This window comes from Leptopilina heterotoma, unplaced genomic scaffold (genome assembly GCF_015476425.1).
Source record: "Leptopilina heterotoma isolate Lh14 unplaced genomic scaffold, ASM1547642v1 Lhet_271, whole genome shotgun sequence".
Classification (NCBI taxonomy): domain Eukaryota; kingdom Metazoa; phylum Arthropoda; class Insecta; order Hymenoptera; family Figitidae; genus Leptopilina; species Leptopilina heterotoma.
The window spans coordinates 477418-498197 of NW_025110980.1; the positions used below are offsets into that span (position 1 = coordinate 477418).

Consider the following 20780-nt stretch of genomic DNA (forward strand, 5'->3'; position numbering starts at 1 on the left):
TGCCACCGCTAGATGGCGCCACTTACAAATTCCAAACCCCTTGGCGGGAAATTTAAAAATTTAATTTCAAACTTTCGCGTGGCTTAGAAGGGGTTCTCTGTTTTACCGACCGATTTTTTAATGCCGGCTGCCGCCGATGGATGGCGCCACTAGCAAATTCAAACTTGCTTGGCGGGAAATTTGAAAATTTATTTGAAAAATTCAAACTGCTTAAATAGTGAGCCGCCATTTTGTTTTACCGACAAAGTGCGGTTTGAGTGTACAAAACATAGCTCCATTATTTATTTATTATAAAAAATATTATATGTGTAATATCATCAATTTATTATAATTGGTTTATTTATATTATCAATCAATTATTTATTTATAATCAATCTACTATAGTTGTTTACATTAAGGTAAGTTTAATCATTTATAAATTTTTTTTAGTGTATATTTTATATTATATTGTACAGCTTATAGTTTATTTAATAATAATTATTATTTATAACTGTTTATATTTATTTTCTTATATATATCATATTTATTTCATAATATATTACCAAACATAATAATATATTACCAAACATAATAATATACAATTTTAAATTCAAATTGTATTTCGCGCCAAAGAAAAAATTCAATTGCGATACCTTCAAATCGATGTTCCTTCAGTCCTAAAAGAAGTGGACGTCTCTCATTGGTTTATTCTTTTAGTAAAAAATTATTCAACTTCAACAATAAAACTTATAAGAAAAATATTTATTATTACAAATTTTGATTGTATATTTATATTAAAAGTATTATAATTTAATGTATAAATCTAAAGTTAAATTTTATTTCAATTTTATTTATTTATTCAAGATTGGACTTTACTGAAATTTCTACTATTTTAATTTGTGGCGGGATTTTTAACTTTCATATTAAATAAATTGTAATAAAATTTTCTATATTCAATTTTCAACTTAAAAGTAATTTAAAATATACAGATTAATTATTTATCTTGCTATAAATTCTTTAATTATAGTAATATTTATGAAAACCTTTTTTTAACTATCCCACCCCTGAGCCTAATGTCTATACTTAACCTAACCCTAACCACAAATAGAACAGTGATAGAAATTAATGCATTTTGTTTCATAGTAAAAATATTTTAATCATGGTGAGTACGCTATACTTATTTAATTAATATCATTATAATCGTATTATAGAATCATTTTATAAATAAATTTTTGTTTTTTTTCTTTAGGATCCGTCAAATATGATAATAAAATGTTTCTGCAGCAATGAGAAATGTCGCTTCCGTCAGCTGCAGCGAGAAAACGTGAGTAAAGTTTGGTGTAAAGTGATTATTAATTTGTTATTCCAACCTTAAATTAATTAAAATGTTTTTTAAAAAACATTTTTATTAATCTTATGTTTTCTCTTTGAGACTTTTGAGTGGATCCTAACCTAACCTGCGAAATTTATAAGTGAAAATTCTTTTGAATGTAAAGTTCAACTTAAAGTGATTTTAAATTATAAATATTAGACTTTATCTTATTCTAAAATTTATAATTATATTTAGTTTATCCAAAGTTATAACTTAAAGAAAAAATTTTTTATTGTTTACAATTGGTTTATAGTTTTGAATAAACCTTTTTTCTTGATTTATTTATTTAAGTATTGACAGGTTTACAAAAATAAAATCACCCTTTCTGGACGTTTGAAAAATGTTTATTCAAAACTATAAACTGATTGTAAACAATAAAAAATTTTTAGTGTGAATGCTCAAAGTATAATAAACAATTTATAATTAATAAACCTTTAAAAAATCATATATTCTCACTGTTTTATTAAAAATAAGTAAAAATATGTTTTATATGTATTAATATATAATATAATTTTCAGAATCAAATAAATATAGATCTGGAAAAAATGAAAAATGAAATTTATGATCCAGAACGTCCAGATCTATTTATCAAACCACAAAGCAGGTGGGATCAGCTCCCTGCAGTCAATACTTTAGGAGAAATTCCGGAAAATCTCATAGAGGAGGTACTTGAAATGGATGATATTCTGTTGGAGGATATCATCCTAGATGATATCCCAATACCAATAGGTCAGGATGATATCATAAGGCCAATGGAGGAATTAAAACAGGAGGTTATAATCGCTCCAAACCAACCCATTCCATTTGTCAATGATTTAACTGAGGCTGCAGGAAATTATATCCGCACCCGCACTCAGCCAGCATTAATTATTAGAACGCCACCGGTTGGTCTGATAGACCAAAAACTACCCATACTGGAAGAAGTACCACTACCAGCGCCACGACGCCGGATTGCGCACATTCCACGACAATTGCCACCAGTGCAAACTCCGAAAGCTCAACCAGTGCCAGCTCCGAGAGCTCCGAGAGCTCCAGCAGTACCAGCGCCACGACACCGGATTACACGAATTCTCCGAAAATTGCCACCAGTGCCAGCTCCGAGAGCTCCAGCAGTACCAGCGCCACGACAATTGCCACCAGTGCCAGCTCCGAGAGCTCAACCAGTGCCAGCACAACGACAATTGCCACCAGTGCCAGCTCCGAGAGCTCAACCAGTGCCAGCACAACGACAATTGCCACCAGTGCCAACTCCTAGACGTACGATTCAAATCAATGCTCATCCTCTTCGAAAAAATAAATGTCGACGCTTGTCAAAGGCAGAGAGAGTCTTGGCAACCGCATCCTCGAAAAAGAGGAGTTAATTTTCTATTCATTAGTTTTTTGTTTTATTTTTTTTCATTATTTTTAGAAAATTTTCTATTATGTTTAAAGTATGTAGCAAAGTAACCATTCATTTTTATTTTCAACTTTGCTATTTTTTGTTTTATTTTTTTCATTATTTTTAGAAAATTTTCTTTTATGTTTAAAGTATGTAGCAAAGTAACCATTCATTTTTATTTTCAACTTTGCTTGAAGTGAATTTCTCAAGTAAGAGAAACTTTTTCAAATAACTAATATCGTTAATGTACTTTCCGATTTTTAAAAATTTTTATAATTCATTTTTTTTTTGTTAACTTTTTTTATTGCTTGATACTGTCTTAATTTTCAATATTTATATATTATAGTTAATATTTTTATATATTTCTTTGTGGTTATGTACATTAACGATATTAGTTATATACTATAATTTTCTATTCATTATTTTTTTGTTTTATTTTTTTCATTATTTTTAGAAAATTTTCTTTTATGTTTAAAGTATGTAGCAAAGTAACCATTCATTTTTTATTTTCAACTTTGCTTGAAGTGAATTTCTCAAGTAAGAGAAACTTTTTCAAATAACTAATACCGTTAAAGTACTTTCCGATTTGAAACATTTTTATTATTAATTTTTTTTGTTTACTTTTTTTTATTGCTTGATACTGTCTTAATTTTCAATATTTATATATTATAGTTAATATTTTTATATATTTCTTTGTGGTTATGTACATTAACGATATTAGTTATATACTATAATTTTCTATTCATTATTTTTTTGTTTTATTTTTTTCATTATTTTTAGAAAATTTTCTTTTATGTTTAAAGTATGTAGCAAAGTAACCATTCATTTTTTATTTTCAACTTTGCTTGAAGTGAATTTCTCAAGTAAGAGAAACTTTTTCAAATAACTAATACCGTTAAAGTACTTTCCGATTTGAAACATTTTTATTATTAATTTTTTTTGTTTACTTTTTTTTATTGCTTGATACTGTCTTAATTTTCAATATTTATATATTATACTTGATATTTTTTTATTTATTTCTGTGTGGTTATGTACTTTAACGGTATTAGTTATATACTATAATTTACTATTCATTATTTTTTTGTTTTATTTTTTTCATTATTTTTAGAAAATTTTCTTTTATGTTTAAAGTATGTAGCAAACTAACCATTCATTTTTATTTTCAACTTTGCTTCAAGTGAATTTCTCAAGTAAGAGAAACTTTTTCAAATAACTAATACCGTTAAAGTACTTTCCGATTTGAAACATTTTTATTATTCATTTTTTTTGTTTACTTTTTTTTATTGCTTGATACTGTCTTAATTTTCAATATTTATATATTATACTTGATATTTTTTTATTTATTTCTGTGTGGTTATGTACTTTAACGGTATTAGTTATATACTATAATTTACTATTCATTATTTTTTTGTTTTATTTTTTTCATTATTTTTAGAAAATTTTCTTTTATGTTTAAAGTATGTAGCAAAGTAACCATTCATTTTTATTTTCAACTTTGCTTGAAGTGAATTTCTCAAGTAAGAGAAACTTTTTCAAATAACTAATACCGTTAAAGTACTTTCCGATTTGAAACATTTTTATTATTCATTTTTTTTGTTTACTTTTTTTTATTGCTTGATACTGTCTTAAATTTCAATATTTATATATTATACTTGATATTTTTTTATTTATTTCTGTGTGGTTATGTACTTTAACGGTATTAGTTATATACTATAATTTACTATTCATTATTTTTTTGTTTTATTTTTTTCATTATTTTTAGAAAATTTTCTTTTATGTTTAAAGTATGTAGCAAAGTAACCATTCATTTTTTATTTTCAACTTTGCTTGAAGTGAATTTCTCAAGTAAGAGAAACTTTTTCAAATAACTAATACCGTTAAAGTACTTTCCGATTTGAAACATTTTTATTATTCATTTTTTTTGTTTACTTTTTTTTATTGCTTGATACTGTCTTAATTTTCAATATTTATATATTATACTTGATATTTTTTTTATTTATTTTTGTGTGGTTATGTACTTTAACGGTATTAGTTATATACTATAATTTTCTATTCATTATTTTTTTTATTTTATTTTTTTATATTTTAGAAAACATTTTGTTACATTTTTAAAATGTATTAGTCTGAATTTTGTAATATGATTATTATACTTGTTTTAAATTGCAATATTTTATATAGTGAAATTACATATATATATATATATATATATATATATATATATATAATGAAAAGCTTTTTTATGTTTTATATATATTTTTCAATTTTATGAAAGTAAACAATTATTTTTTTCTAATTAACTGTGTTATGTACATTATTTTGCATGTGCTATATTTTTATTCTGAATATATTTTTCATATATTATATTTTTAATTAACATATATTATATTTTCATTTTGCGTATGTTATATATTATTTTACATGTGTTATATTTATTTTCTTTTTTTGTTTATTTTATTATTAGCTTCACGTTAATTTAATATTGATTTGTCTGTAATTTAAAATTGATATAATATTTAAATTTCACTTATAACAATTAAATCCAACTTTCACTACCTTAAATTTTTTATTCACTTAATTTTTACTTCAAATTTAATAAAATTAGACTTTATTTAAGTTAATGAATTTATATTTATAAAAAAAGTTTTTATTTAATATAATCGACTTGACTTAATTAAGGTAAGTTTAATAATTTCTAATAATTTTTTAGTATTTATATGTTATATATAATACTGTTTGTAGTTTATTTAATATTTGTTACTACATATTATTCAAAACTATTTTATAATATTATGTGCATAATTTACTGGATCCAAATTAGTTATGAATTAATTTATTATAAATATAAGAAAAAATATTTCAATTTAAAATTCGCGCGTTACCGGCGGTGAGCTTGTTATCAGCGGTGAGCTCACAGTAGTTCGAGTCAACCACCACATGTAGCAGAGTGGTGAGCGCGCGTAGTGGGGGAACCGCTTGGCGGGGAGAGAGACTTACGAGGGTGACTAGCACGCAGTAGAGAGCTCATTCCAGATCGCGGAGAGGCATAGAGCGGTCGACGATGGAGAGCTGTAACTGCTACGAGTGCACCATGAGGAAGGTCTCCATGTACAATGTAAGTATAATATAATATACTATAAAATAGTATAGTACAGTATACTTTCTTTAGTTACAGAATGAAGGTAACGAAGTACCGCTGCCCAAAACACCACCAGGGTCACCACCCAGAGGGTTCTGCCAACGTCAACCTCCGTCGCCAGAGCTGTCACCTCTGCATCAGATGGCACTCCAGTGGCGTCCATTTTCACCGCCGTGGATGCTGGTGGAGAGGCCGCCGACACCACTGTTCAGGTCACCGACACCTCAACCAAAGAGAGAACCGGAGTCTCCCCCACCCTTCATTCAGTTGGGGACTCCACCCAGGTCGCCTACACCGGTGGAATGGTTGCCTACAACCCCGCCAGGAAGTCCGCCACGGTGTAGGTCACCGATACCCAGGGCGCAGTCTCCCGAGCCCAGGGTAGAGGAGAGAGAGCCGGCGGGACCTCCACCAGAGGCGCAGCCACCGCCCGCTCACGGTCGGCGTCGCTGCCATCGACGGCGGCGCGTAACTTTAAATTTAACTCTGAATTTTATTTTTAATAATCAATAAATTTTTTATTTTTTTGTAAATTAGTATATTTATTTTGCGTATCCTGTATAGAAATTGTTACGACTGCGTTAGAGTAAGAGTGTTGCGCATGCGTGAATAGGTGGGGGAAAATTTAAGAGTAGGGATGCGTGATAGGTTGGAGTGAGGGTAAATGGTCTAGTGCGCATGCGTGAAAGGTAGGAGTGGGGATTTCGGGGTATATATTCAGGGATTTTGGCGAGTTTAGTCAGTAGCTGTTCTGTTCACAGATTCAGCGGTTCCAACAGCAGCAGCAGCATCAGCAGATTCCCCTTGCCATTACTAATTGTCTTTTTTGTTATATTTACTGTCTTTTTTGTTACATTTACTGTGTTTATTGCATTTACTTTGTATTGGTTTGTAGGTTAAGTTCTTTAGTTTGTAAGTTCGTTTTGTTTAGTATAAGTATTTTAGTTTGTAAGTTCATTCTTTTGTTAGTTTGTAAGTTCATTCTTTTGTTAGTTTGTAAGTGTGTTCTTTTTTTAGTTTGTAAGTGTGTTCTTTTTTTAGTTTGTAAGTGTGTTCTTTTGTTAGCTTGTAAGTGTGTTCTTTATTCTTTTTTGTTAGTTTGTAAGTGTAATTTCAGGTGCAGAGATGAAGCGGAAGGCGACGACCACCGATGGACCACCACGTAAGTATCCGAATTACGGTACTATTCTCGACGAGAGTGACGTAACTATTACTCTCATCCAGGAGGCTCTAGAGTTGATTCCTCTTTTAGACGACGTCAATTTAAGACGTTCATTCGTTGGGAGATGGATTGTAGAATGCTCACAACATGAAAACGTGTTATCGAGCATTCTCAAGTCGATGTACTTTACACATCAAAAGAAAAGATGTGTGAGCATTCTACAATCCATCATTAGACTTCGCGCATTATTTGAGTCCCATATTGTAGATGGCGCTGGAATCGGTGATCCAGATATAAATAAACGTGTGCGCTGGGAAGAATGTGAGAGTGCGTTTGCGTGTAGACTGTACACTAATGTGATTCTAAATCTTGTACACATTGATATAAGCGCGTTTTTAGACGATGGGTCCACACTGTTTCAAGACCATATTAGAGGTGCTTTAAATAAGAATGGACCCATCGTCGTGTACGGCGTACTCATCGCAAACTTCAAGAGGATGGAGAATGACGAAGAAGTTGTAAAGCCGATTCCTTTTGGAACCAAGGCCAACAACATCTTCCCTACGACCCTTTTAGATGATTGGTTCGAGCAGTACATTAAACAGCCGATTCTACATAGTGTTGAAGAGTTTTACGCCAAAGGTTCAAATTGGAACCTACAGTCAATTATAAAGCTTGAAATCAATGTAAATAAGTATAATCCGATGCGTGCGAGCTCATACATTGATCTACCCTCACAAATTAAAAGAAAACAAGCCTGTATTAACGTGCAAAACAAAGATAATGAGTGTTTTAAGTGGGCGGTACTCTCAGCCTTACACCCAAATGTAGTGAGAAATGATCGAGTTTCGAATTATAAAGAATTTGAAAATGAGTTAAATTTTGACGGTATAGATTTCCCAGTAACGTTGAAAAATGTCTCAAAATTTGAAAAGTTAAATAATATTTCGATTAACGTCTATGGTTTATCAAAATATTATGGGGACTTTACAACACATCCCCTTCATCTCTCTGCTGAAAAAAGAGATAAACATGTGAATCTCTTATACGTAGCTGACATGTATGCAGATGAGAGTGTTGAAGAGAATGTAATATGTGATGAAGGTGATTTTATGAATTTTCATTATGTATGGATAAAAGATCTATCGCGACTTGTATCGAAACAATTATCTAAAAAGAAATGTAAAAAACATATCTGTGACAGATGCTTACACTACTTTTCATCTGTAGATAGACTGAATGTACATCTCGAAAATTGTAAAAAAATGAATGAGTGTAAAATTAAATTACCGACGCCTGACAAGAGTCTGATCACATTTAAAAATTTTAAGAACAAAGAAAAGGTGCCATATGTAATTTACGCCGACTGTGAAAGTCTACTTCTTCCAGCGGATGAAGATGTAGACAATTTAAGTAAGACTGAAGTCTTCCAGCGTCACAAATTGTTAAGCATCGGATATTATATCAAATGTAGCTACGACGAATCATTATGTAAATATGTACCGTGTCCGAAAAATGAATCTGACCCTGCGAAATGGTTTGCTGAGGAGTTAAAGCAGATTGCAGAGAAAATGAATAAAGTTTTTAAAAATCCGTTACCGATGACTGCATTAACTCCTCAAGAAATCAATGATTTTAAGCGAGCGACAATCTGTCACATTTGTCATCAGAAAATACCGGCAAGCGAAAAGAAAGTCCGCGATCACTGTCACCTTACTGGCAAATATAGGGGTGCTGCCCATGAATCGTGCAATCTAAACTATCAAGATTGTCAAACGATCCCCGTAGTATTTCACAACCTAAGTGGCTATGACGCCCATTTTATAATTCACGCGATTTCGACGAGCTTTGAAGGAAAAATTGACCTCCTCCCCATTAACAAAGAGAAGTATATCTCTTTTACTAAACATGTCAAGGGGAGTGAGGTAAAATTTCGATTCATTGACTCATTGCGATTTATGGCAGCATCTCTAGAGAAACTCGCATCGTACCTAGACGAGTACAAAATCGTCAACTCCGTTTTTGCCAGTACGGTGACAGATCCGGAAAAAATTAAATTATTGACGCGCAAGGGTGTATTCCCTTATGAGTACTTTGACTCGAAAAGTAAGTTAGATGAGACAGAATTGCCCCCGATCGAGAAATTTTATAGTACGCTTTATGATGCCGGTATTTCTGATGACGAGTATGCGCATGCGCAGAAAGTATGGACCGAGTTTGACTGTCAGAATCTCTACGACTATGTACATTTGTATATGAAAACAGATGTATTGTTACTTGCGGATGTCTTTGAAAATTTTCGAAAAGAATGTGTTAAAGCGTACGGGTTAGATCCTGCTCACTATTATACGACCCCCGGTTTAACTTGGGATGCTATGCTCAAGTACACGAGCATAGGATTGCAACTAATAACCGATATCGATATGATTATGTTTGTTGAGTCTGGTATTAGAGGTGGCATAAGTCAATGCTGCAACCGATATACTATAGCGAATAATAGATATATGGAAAATTTCGATGATAGCAAAGATACAAGCTACATCATGTACTTTGACGCCAACAATTTATATGGCTGGGCAATGGCTCAAGCGCTCCCTTATGGCGGCTTCAAATGGGTTGAAACCTTTATTTATTCTTGAATAAGGTATCATTTCTACTAAATCTGCTTGCCATGTCTCATCAATATCACGCATTTCAACTCGCCGTCGAGGATAATTTTTTCTAGCCTGGGTATGAAGTTCATTCACTACTGTTAATTTTTTGTTGTTCATTCTCGAGAGCACTTAAGCGAGTATCCAATTCACTAATAATTTCAGCTGTTCGATAAGATAAGTCTTGATTTATATCTTTTTCAAAATTTTTTATTTTTTCTGTAATAGAGTCTTCAAGAACTTTTAGAAATAAGTTGTTATTGTCCACCTCTGATCTAAGTGAGGCACTAGCTTCATACAATAAACGCACTTCGTGTTTTATCATATGTCGTACAAGTTTTAAATTGACAGCGTCGTTTTCTTCTTCAGCGTTAGCAAGATTAGAGAGTTTTCTTCCTTCAACGTCAAAGTTACCTTGAGAATTAAGTTTAAAACCAACTCCAGGAGGCCCTCGTCTTGCTGTTCCTCTTTGATTGAGAGGATGTCCGAACACGTCAATGCTCATTGTTGAAATGAATGATATTTGCTAAAACACATCTTAATATATAATTTTAGCTTCACGTAGTTCCTCAATGATAGACATGATTTCATTATTGTGACTAGGATTTCCAGCAGCTTGAGAAGCCATTAATAGTCTAAGACGGTCAACCAACTCATTTGGATCATCCCAATAGATATATTCTCGTTGAAAATTTTTGTTTGTAATCATAAATTTAGGTAATGAACTACCGCTTACAGATGACCGTTTGGTAGGTGTTCGAGGGAAGAATTGAGATATAAAATTCAAATACTTGTAACTCTTATCCGTACGTATAGATTCAGAGGAACTATACTTCTTTTTGTGTGCATTAGTAGCAATCAGAATCTCTTTATAGTTTCTTTCATCATCTTCACTTATAAGCGATGTAGTAGGTTTACTTTTAAATAAAAGTTCAAGTAATCCAAGCGTTTGAAGATATCGTTTATTACCAATTTTTACATGCTGATCTTCAAGAGTTATTGGTGAATCACCAATCATAAGTGATCCATCACTTAGCTTACGTATGCCGTATGTTGAATCTAAACATTGCTTTCTATTATGATTTAATAAGTATAGAAATTTATTACTTATTTTATCATCATCTGGAGATTTTTCAGTTTCACTTTCAAAGTATATGCTATCATCCATCTTCTGCTCTTTCTTTTCAATCTTGATATTTTCATGTTCAGTGTCTGTCAAGTTAATAATTTTTTGTAAGGGTTGAACTATCGGTTTAAAAGTTTCAGTCAGCACATTTTCAGCTTCTTCTTTTCCTAATTTTAACATACGATGTTTTCGCCTAATTGCCTCGCTAGCTTTAGCAATTTGATGAAGATATTCTTTTTCTTTATGAAACATGTTATTATTACAAGGTTTCATATTGAACTAACAATATTTTAGGGATGATCCTATATTTATAGTGTTACAAAGCTATCAAATCCTTTTCTATACCTTCCATCATTTAAATCAGAATCCTTATCAATTACTGCAAATCCATATTTGTCTGAATTCCAACATGTTGAACATAGTTCTCGAAATTGATTAAATGTCATGTCAGTATTAACATGATCATCATAAACATGCCTTAAATTTTTCTCATCTTGACGAAAAAGAACTAGTAAATTAACATTATCACGTACCAAATGTTTAGGAACGCGGGCATATGTTTGACAAAGATAAAAAGAATCAACATCAACATGTCTACCTATGCAAAAGAATGCCCTTACATTATCTTGCTTCTCGCAAGCAATATCATCAAATATAAATATTGAATTTCGTTTTGCATCTTTGGGAGTAATGACTTCTTCATGCTCACTAAATGGTAAATACTCTACTCCTTCAACATTATTAACAACTTGTTCCAAGAATTTATACTTGGGTTGATGTAAAGACTTTGAGTATAAGTAAATATTATCAAATCTAAGACCATTAGGATGTAAAATTAAAGAAAGGAGTACATTTGTCTTTCCACAATTTGATGGTCCACAAAAAATAGCTCGAATACTACCGGAAAATAAACTACCATGACGCTTCACTTTCTTCTCTTGTTGTTCAACAATCGAGTCTAGATTGACGACTGGCAGCTTGTGAAGTTGTTCCTTGAACCGCATTCTGATTTAGACTGCCGCTAAAGGTATAAATACAGCGCTTATATAGCTCACAAGTCATTCTAATTTTAACTTTCACAGAGTAAGGTATGATTATACATCATCGCTCTCAAGGAAAAGGGTTAATTAATAAACTTATAAACAAGTTACCATTTGAATTACATTTGCCAGGTTATCAATATTGTGGACCAGGCACAAAGTTAGCAAAACGTCTAGACCGAGGTGATCCAGGTGTTAATCCATTAGACGCCGCTTGTAAAGAGCACGATATTGCTTACTCGAAAAATCGAGAAAACGTTGAAGAAAGAAACGCTGCTGATAGAGTATTAGCTGACAAAGCGTGGCAACGTGTATTTGCTCCAGACGCACAATATAGTGAAAGAGCTGCAGCTTACGCAATAACAAACGCTATGAAAGCAAAATCAAAATTTGGAATGGGAGTAAAGAAGAAGACAAAGTCAAAGAAACGAGTAAAGAAGACAAAATCAAAAAAACGAGTAAATCTTAGAAAAATTGTGGATGCTGCAAGAAAATCAATAATTCCTGGTAATGATGCTCGATCAACAATAAAGTCAGCTATTGAAACAGCTCGAAAAGCTGTAAGGAAAGCAGGTGGTAGAAAAAAGGTTTTAACACCTCGAATTCTACCTGTTCCATCAAAAGTTGGTGGTCTGTTACCATTAATTCCAATTTTTGCTGGTCTAAGTGCACTTGGAGCGCTTACTGGGGGAGCTGCTGGTGTAGCAAAAGCTGTTAATGATGCAAGTGCAGCAAAAGAGCAGTTGAAGGAAGCTCAGCGTCATAATAGAGAGTTGGAAGCAGTGGCACTTGGCAAAGGTCTACATTTAAAACCATACCGAAAAGGGTTGGGACTTCATTTGAAACCATACGTTAAAGGACAAGGTATTAAGAGGCGATGTAGAAAAAAAAAAGGTTAAAGCAGCCTCAACGAGCACTTACAGATCTAGATTTACTTAAATATGCTAAAGAAATGAAAATTTTCCATTTTCGAGGAGTTTTTATGCGAAATGAACTACCTATAAGTGGTCCTCGAAAAAATGAATCCGCCATTATTAATTTAGATGATAAAGATGGTTCTGGAACTCATTGGGTTGCATATAAAAAAGTTAATAATAAAGCAGTATACTTTGATAATTTTGGAAATCTTCAACCACCCTATGAACTTGTCAATTACTTAGGTTACAATACTTTAATACAGTATAATCATCAAAATTATCAAGATTATAATAGCTTTAATTGTGGTCATTTATGTCTAAAATTCTTATGTGGACAGCTTGAAATAACTCAAAAATATATTCTATATAAGTGATTGTAAGTCATTGCAGCTAATCAGTATATAAAAAGTCATCAACATGGAAGAATCTTTTACTCTGACTATCTCAGGCAATTCATCTGTCCTGGAGGCAGAATATTTTCCTCCGATAGAATTATTATCTAATAAAAATTATGTACTTGGCTTAGTTGAATTACTAACCTTCAATTCAATTCCTAATATTGATCAAGGTAAAAATAAATTTTATATTGGTGATAAAGTGATTACTATACCCCCTGGAAGCTATGAAATTGAAGATATTGAAAAATATATTCAAAACTCTATTGAAAATGGATCTGAAATTGTAAGAATCAAACCTAACAATAATACTTTACGTAGTGAAATAACAAGCAGCCTTGAAGTGAGTTTTGAACAAAACGATTCAATTGGTAAATTATTAGGATTTACTCCACGAATATTGACAGCTAATATACCTCATACGTCAGATGTACCAGTAGCCATTCTTAAGGTAAATGCTATCAGAATTGAATGTAACATTACTACTGGTGCATACATAAATAATAAAAAGTACACACAATTCACGAATTTTTTCCAATTGTACCAGCTGGATATAAGATTGTGGAAGTTCCATCTCACGTCATTTACCTTCCAATCGCCGTGAAGACAATACATAATATTCAAATAAGAATCGTTGATCAAGACGGAGATTTAATAAATTTTAGAGGTGAAACTATAACAATTCGATTACACGTTAAATCAACGTAATGGGAATTGTATTTCATAGAAAAACTGGTGGAAGCTATATAAATGAGTTACCATGTCAGAAGTCATTCATTCCTCAATCAGTTCGCAAGAGACTAACATCTCAGAACATACTATTTCTGAAGCAGCTCGGCCTAAGAGTTTATCAAGAAAACAAGGGAAAAAATTAATTTTTCACATACTTTTTATTTGTTGTTGTAACAAAAATGGAAGAGATTTTAAACATTCTAAGTCCAGTAAAATTTGATAATTCTGTGGCACACTATGAGATTCATGCACATCAACCATACGTGTCATCAGCATTTAATAACAGTGACGAGATTCTAATTGCAGTTCAACATCAAGACTTGTACATTTTTCCCTCTAAAAGTACTCTACACGTCACTGGAAGAATTGTTAAGCCTAACAATACGCTTGTAACTAATACAAAGTTAATTAGCAATGGTATTTCCTACCTGTTTAATGAGATTCGTTATGAATTAAATGGTGTTGAAATTGATCGCTCCAAAAATGTTGGTATTACAACCACAATGAAAAATATAATTTCTCAAACACCTAATCAAATGATTTACTCTGAAAATGCTGGTTATTACATTCTCATCATATGAGAAAGTATTAGTTTTGGTCGAAAATTGACTTTCGCTAATTTCATGAAATCTCGACGTTTTGGGGTCCCCTGACTCCGAAAAACATGGTCTAAAAAAAGTGTCTGTCCGTATGTCTGTCTTCGTGTCTGTCTGTAGACACAATGGTGTCGCCACGATAACTTTTGAAAAACTTATTGTATCAACTTGCAACTTTGCATGCACAAAGTTAGTGTTAAAATACAGATCGAGTTGGTTAGCCAGCCATTTTCGTCGAAAATTACACAAACTACAGTACTTTCAAAAATTTAAAAATTCAATTTTTTCAAATTTCAATGTTTTTAACTTTATATTACTTTAGATTAGAAAAATACAAACAACTTTCCTCTACAACATTTTTTCATAGAAAGTCAAATTTCGGAGTTATAGGCTCTTAAATAACAAAAAAATACTCAAAAATCCGAAAATAACGCTAAAAATCAAAATTTCTCAAAGAGAAAAAAATTATTACATTAATTTCCACATATTCTCACCCCATTGTACTCAAAAAATGCTCACATTAACCAAAAACTAGTAATTTCCGGAAAAACCACCGTATATATATATATATTTTTTATCATTTTTTTAACAAAAAATCCATATTCCGACTCAATTATCTCCAAAACTATTGCCTATGGGAGCTTGCTTTCAGAGACTTTTTTTCTCCTCTTACCATCAGCTACAACTTTGCTGTTGACAACTTTTCACTAAACTTAAAACTTTTCGACTTATTTGCAAAAAAACTAATTTTTTATTACATTCTCATCATATGAGAAAGTATTAGTTTTGGTCGAAAATTGACTTTCGCTAATTTCATGAAATCTCGACGTTTTGGGGTCCCCTGAGTCCGAAAAACATGGTCTAAAAAAAGTGTCTGTCCGTATGTCTGTCTTCGTGTCTGTCTGTAGACACAATGGTGTCGCCACGATAACTTTTGAAAAACTTATTGAATCAACTTGCAACTTTGCATGCACAAAGTTAGTGTTAAAATACAGATCGAGTTCGTTAGCCAGCCATTTTCGTCGAAAATTACACAAACTACAGTACTTTCAAAAATTTAAAAATTCAATTTTTTCAAATTTCAATGTTTTTAACTTTATATTACTTTAGATTAGAAAAATACAAACAACTTTCCATTACAACATTTTTTCATAGAAAGTCAAATTTCGGAGTTATAGGCTCTTAAATAACAAAAAAATACTCAAAAATCCGAAAATAACGCTAAAAATCAAAATTTCTCAAAGAGAAAAAAATTATTACATTAATTTCCACATATTCTCACCCCATTGTACTCAAAAAATGCTCACATTAACCAAAAACTAGTAATTTCCGGAAAAACCACCGTATATATATATATTTTTTATCATTTTTTTAACAAAAAATCTATATTCCGACTCAATTATCTCCAAAACTATTGCCTATGGGAGCTTGCTTTCAGAGACTTTTTTTCTCCTCTTACCATCAGCTACAACTTTGCTGTTGACAACTTTTCACTAAACTTAAAACTTTTCGACTTATTTGCAAAAAACTAATTTTTTATTACATTCTCATCATATGAGAAAGTATTAGTTTTGGTCGAAAATTGACTTTCGCTAATTTCATGAAATCTCGACGTTTTGGGGTCCCCTGAGTCCGAAAAACATGGTCTAAAAAAAGTGTCTGTCCGTATGTCTGTCTTCGTGTCTGTCTGTAGACACAATGGTGTCGCCACGATAACTTTTGAAAAACTTATTGTATCAACTTGCAACTTTGCATGCACAAAGTTAGTGTTAAAATACAGATCGAGTTCGTTAGCCAGCCATTTTCGTCGAAAATTACACAAACTACAGTACTTTCAAAAATTTAAAAATTCAATTTTTTCAAATTTCAATGTTTTTAACTTTATATTACTTTAGATTAGAAAAATACAAACAACTTTCCTCTACAACATTTTTTCATAGAAAGTCAAATTTCGGAGTTATAGGCTCTTAAATAACAAAAAAATACTCAAAAATCCGAAAATAACGCTAAAAATCAAAATTTCTCAAAGAGAAAAAAATTATTACATTAATTTCCACATATTCTCACCCCATTGTACTCAAAAAATGCTCACATTAACCAAAAACTAGTAATTTCCGGAAAAACCACCGTATATATATATATTTTTTATCATTTTTTTAACAAAAAATCCATATTCCGACTCAATTATCTCCAAAACTATTGCCTATGGGAGCTTGCTTTCAGAGACTTTTTTTCTCCTCTTACCATCAGCTACAACTTTGCTGTTGACAACTTTTCACTAAACTTAAAACTTTTCGACTTATTTGCAAAAAACTAATTTTTTATTACATTCTCATCATATGAGAAAGTATTAGTTTTGGTCGAAAATTGACTTTCGCTAATTTCATGAAATCTCGACGTTTTGGGGTCCCCTGAGTCCGAAAAACATGGTCTAAAAAAAGTGTCTGTCCGTATGTCTGTCTTCGTGTCTGTCTGTAGACACAATGGTGTCGCCACGATAACTTTTGAAAAACTTATTGTATCAACTTGCAACTTTGCATGCACAAAGTTAGTGTTAAAATACAGATCGAGTTCGTTAGCCAGCCATTTTCGTCGAAAATTACACAAACTACAGTACTTTCAAAAATTTAAAAATTCAATTTTTTCAAATTTCAATGTTTTTAACTTTATATTACTTTAGATTAGAAAAATACAAACAACTTTCCTCTACAACATTTTTTCATAGAAAGTCAAATTTCGGAGTTATAGGCTCTTAAATAACAAAAAATACTCAAAAATCCGAAAATAACGCTAAAAATCAAAATTTCTCAAAGAGAAAAAAATTATTACATTAATTTCCACATATTCTCACCCCATTGTACTCAAAAAATGCTCACATTAACCAAAAACTAGTAATTTCCGGAAAAACCACCGTATATATATATATTTTTTATCATTTTTTTAACAAAAAATCCATATTCCGACTCAATTATCTCCAAAACTATTGCCTATGGGAGCTTGCTTTCAGAGACTTTTTTTCTCCTCTTACCATCAGCTACAACTTTGCTGTTGACAACTTTTCACTAAACTTAAAACTTTTCGACTTATTTGCAAAAAACTAATTTTTTATTACATTCTCATCATATGAGAAAGTATTAGTTTTGGTCGAAAATTGACTTTCGCTAATTTCATGAAATCTCGACGTTTTGGGGTCCCCTGAGTCCGAAAAACATGGTCTAAAAAAAGTGTCTGTCCGTATGTCTGTCTTCGTGTCTGTCTGTAGACACAATGGTGTCGCCACGATAACTTTTGAAAAACTTATTGTATCAACTTGCAACTTTGCATGCACAAAGTTAGTGTTAAAATACAGATCGAGTTCGTTAGCCAGCCATTTTCGTCGAAAATTACACAAACTACAGTACTTTCAAAAATTTAAAAATTCAATTTTTTCAAATTTCAATGTTTTTAACTTTATATTACTTTAGATTAGAAAAATACAAACAACTTTCCTCTACAACATTTTTTCATAGAAAGTCAAATTTCGGAGTTATAGGCTCTTAAATAACAAAAAAATACTCAAAAATCCGAAAATAACGCTAAAAATCAAAATTTCTCAAAGAGAAAAAAATTATTACATTAATTTCCACATATTCTCACCCCATTGTACTCAAAAAATGCTCACATTAACCAAAAACTAGTAATTTCCGGAAAAACCACCGTATATATATATATTTTTTATCATTTTTTTAACAAAAAATCCATATTCCGACTCAATTATCTCCAAAACTATTGCCTATGGGAGCTTGCTTTCAGAGACTTTTTTTCTCCTCTTACCATCAGCTACAACTTTGCTGTTGACAACTTTTCACTAAACTTAAAACTTTTCGACTTATTTGCAAAAAACTAATTTTTTATTACATTCTCATCATATGAGAAAGTATTAGTTTTGGTCGAAAATTGACTTTCGCTAATTTCATGAAATCTCGACGTTTTGGGGTCCCCTGAGTCCGAAAAACATGGTCTAAAAAAAGTGTCTGTCCGTATGTCTGTCTTCGTGTCTGTCTGTAGACACAATGGTGTCGCCACGATAACTTTTGAAAAACTTATTGTATCAACTTGCAACTTTGCATGCACAAAGTTAGTGTTAAAATACAGATCGAGTTCGTTAGCCAGCCATTTTCGTCGAAAATTACACAAACTACAGTACTTTCAAAAATTTAAAAATTCAATTTTTTCAAATTTCAATGTTTTTAACTTTATATTACTTTAGATTAGAAAAATACAAACAACTTTCCTCTACAACATTTTTTCATAGAAAGTCAAATTTCGGAGTTATAGGCTCTTAAATAACAAAAAAATACTCAAAAATCCGAAAATAACGCTAAAAATCAAAATTTCTCAAAGAGAAAAAAATTATTACATTAATTTCCACATATTCTCACCCCATTGTACTCAAAAAATGCTCACATTAACCAAAAACTAGTAATTTCCGGAAAAACCACCGTATATATATATATTTTTTATCATTTTTTTAACAAAAAATCCATATTCCGACTCAATTATCTCCAAAACTATTGCCTATGGGAGCTTGCTTTCAGAGACTTTTTTTCTCCTCTTACCATCAGCTACAACTTTGCTGTTGACAACTTTTCACTAAACTTAAAACTTTTCGACTTATTTGCAAAAAACTAATTTTTTATTACATTCTCATCATATGAGAAAGTATTAGTTTTGGTCGAAAATTGACTTTCGCTAATTTCATGAAATCTCGACGTTTTGGGGTCCCCTGAGTCCGAAAAACATGGTCTAAAAAAAGTGTCTGTCCGTATGTCTGTCTTCGTGTCTGTCTGTAGACACAATGGTGTCGCCACGATAACTTTTGAAAAACTTATTGTATCAACTTGCAACTTTGCATGCACAAAGTTAGTGTTAAAATACAGATCGAGTTCGTTAGCCAGCCATTTTCGTCGAAAATTACACAAACTACAGTACTTTCAAAAATTTAAAAATTCAATTTTTTCAAATTTCAATGTTTTTAACTTTATATTACTTTAGATTAGAAAAATACAAACAACTTTCCTCTACAACATTTTTTCATAGAAAGTCAAATTTCGGAGTTATAGGCTCTTAAATAACAAAAAAATACTCAAAAATCCGAAAATAACGCTAAAAATCAAAATTTCTCAAAGAGAAAAAAATTATTACATTAATTTCCACATATTCTCACCCCATTGTACTCAAAAAATGCTCACATTAACCAAAAACTAGTAATTTCCGGAAAAACCACCGTATATATATATTTTTTATCATTTTTTTAACAAAAAATCCATATTCCGACTCAATTATCTCCAAAACTATTGCCTATGGGAGCTTGCTTTCAGAGACTTTTTTTCTCCTCTTACCATCAGCTACAACTTTGCTGTTGACAACTTTTCACTAAACTTAAAACTTTTCGACTTATTTGCAAAAAACTAATTTTTTATTACATTCTCATCATATGAGAAAGTATTAGTTTTGGTCGAAAATTGACTTTCGCTAATTTCATGAAATCTCGACGTTTTGGGGTCCCCTGAGTCCGAAAAACATGGTCTAAAAAAAGTGTCTGTCCGTATGTCTGTCTTCGTGTCTGTCTGTAGACACAATGGTGTCGCCACGATAACTTTTGAAAAACTTATTGTATCAACTTGCAACTTTGCATGCACAAAGTTAGTGTTAAAATACAGATCGAGTTCGTTAGCCAGCCATTTTCGTCGAAAATTACACAAACTACAGTACTTTCAAAAATTTAAAAATTCAATTTTTTCAAATTTCAATGTTTTTAACTTTATATTACTTTAGATTAGAAAAATACAAACAACTTTCCTCTACAACATTTTTTCATAGAAAGTCAAATTTCGGAGTTATAGGCTCTTAAATAACAAAAAAATACTCAAAAATCCGAAAATAACGCTAAAAATCAAAATTTCTCAAAGAGAAAAAAATTATTACATTAATTTCCACATATTCTCACCCCATTGTACTCAAAAAATGCTCACATTAACCAAAAACTAGTAATTTCCGGAAAAACCACCGTATATATATATATTTTTTATCATTTTTTTAACAAAAAATCCATATTCCGACTCAATTATCTCCAAAACTATTGCCTATGGGAGCTTGCTTTCAGAGACTTTTTTTCTCCTCTTACCATCAGCTACAACTTTGCTGTTGACAACTTTTCACTAAACTTAAAACTTTTCGACTTATTTGCAAAAAAACTAATTTTTTATTACATTCTCATCATATGAGAAAGTATTAGTTTTGGTCGAAAATTGACT

The 20780-nt window shown here is 31.3% G+C and overlaps 3 protein-coding genes across 3 annotated transcripts; 2 read left to right on the top strand and 1 right to left on the bottom strand.

Moving 5' to 3' along the window:
- Positions 1–1896: 1896 nt before the first annotated feature.
- LOC122503873 (SH3 domain-containing protein C23A1.17-like) lies at positions 1897–2939 on the top strand. Its single transcript, XM_043614622.1, has one exon. It carries the CDS (start codon positions 1897–1899, stop codon positions 2710–2712), a length of 816 nt encoding a protein of 271 aa, XP_043470557.1. The 3' UTR covers positions 2713–2939.
- Positions 2940–5777: 2838 nt separating this feature from the next.
- Positions 5778–6378, top strand: LOC122503878 (leucine-rich repeat extensin-like protein 3). Its single transcript, XM_043614631.1, has 2 exons — positions 5778–5841; positions 5896–6378. The coding sequence occupies exons 1-2, from the start codon at positions 5788–5790 to the stop codon at positions 6376–6378; spliced, it is 537 nt and encodes a 178-aa protein (XP_043470566.1). The 5' UTR covers positions 5778–5787.
- A 3838-nt stretch (positions 6379–10216) lies between these two features.
- On the bottom strand, positions 10217–11077 carry LOC122503874. The gene has a single exon (XM_043614623.1). The coding sequence runs from the start codon at positions 11075–11077 to the stop codon at positions 10217–10219; it is 861 nt and encodes a 286-aa protein (XP_043470558.1).
- Between the last annotated feature and the right edge of the window lie 9703 nt (positions 11078–20780).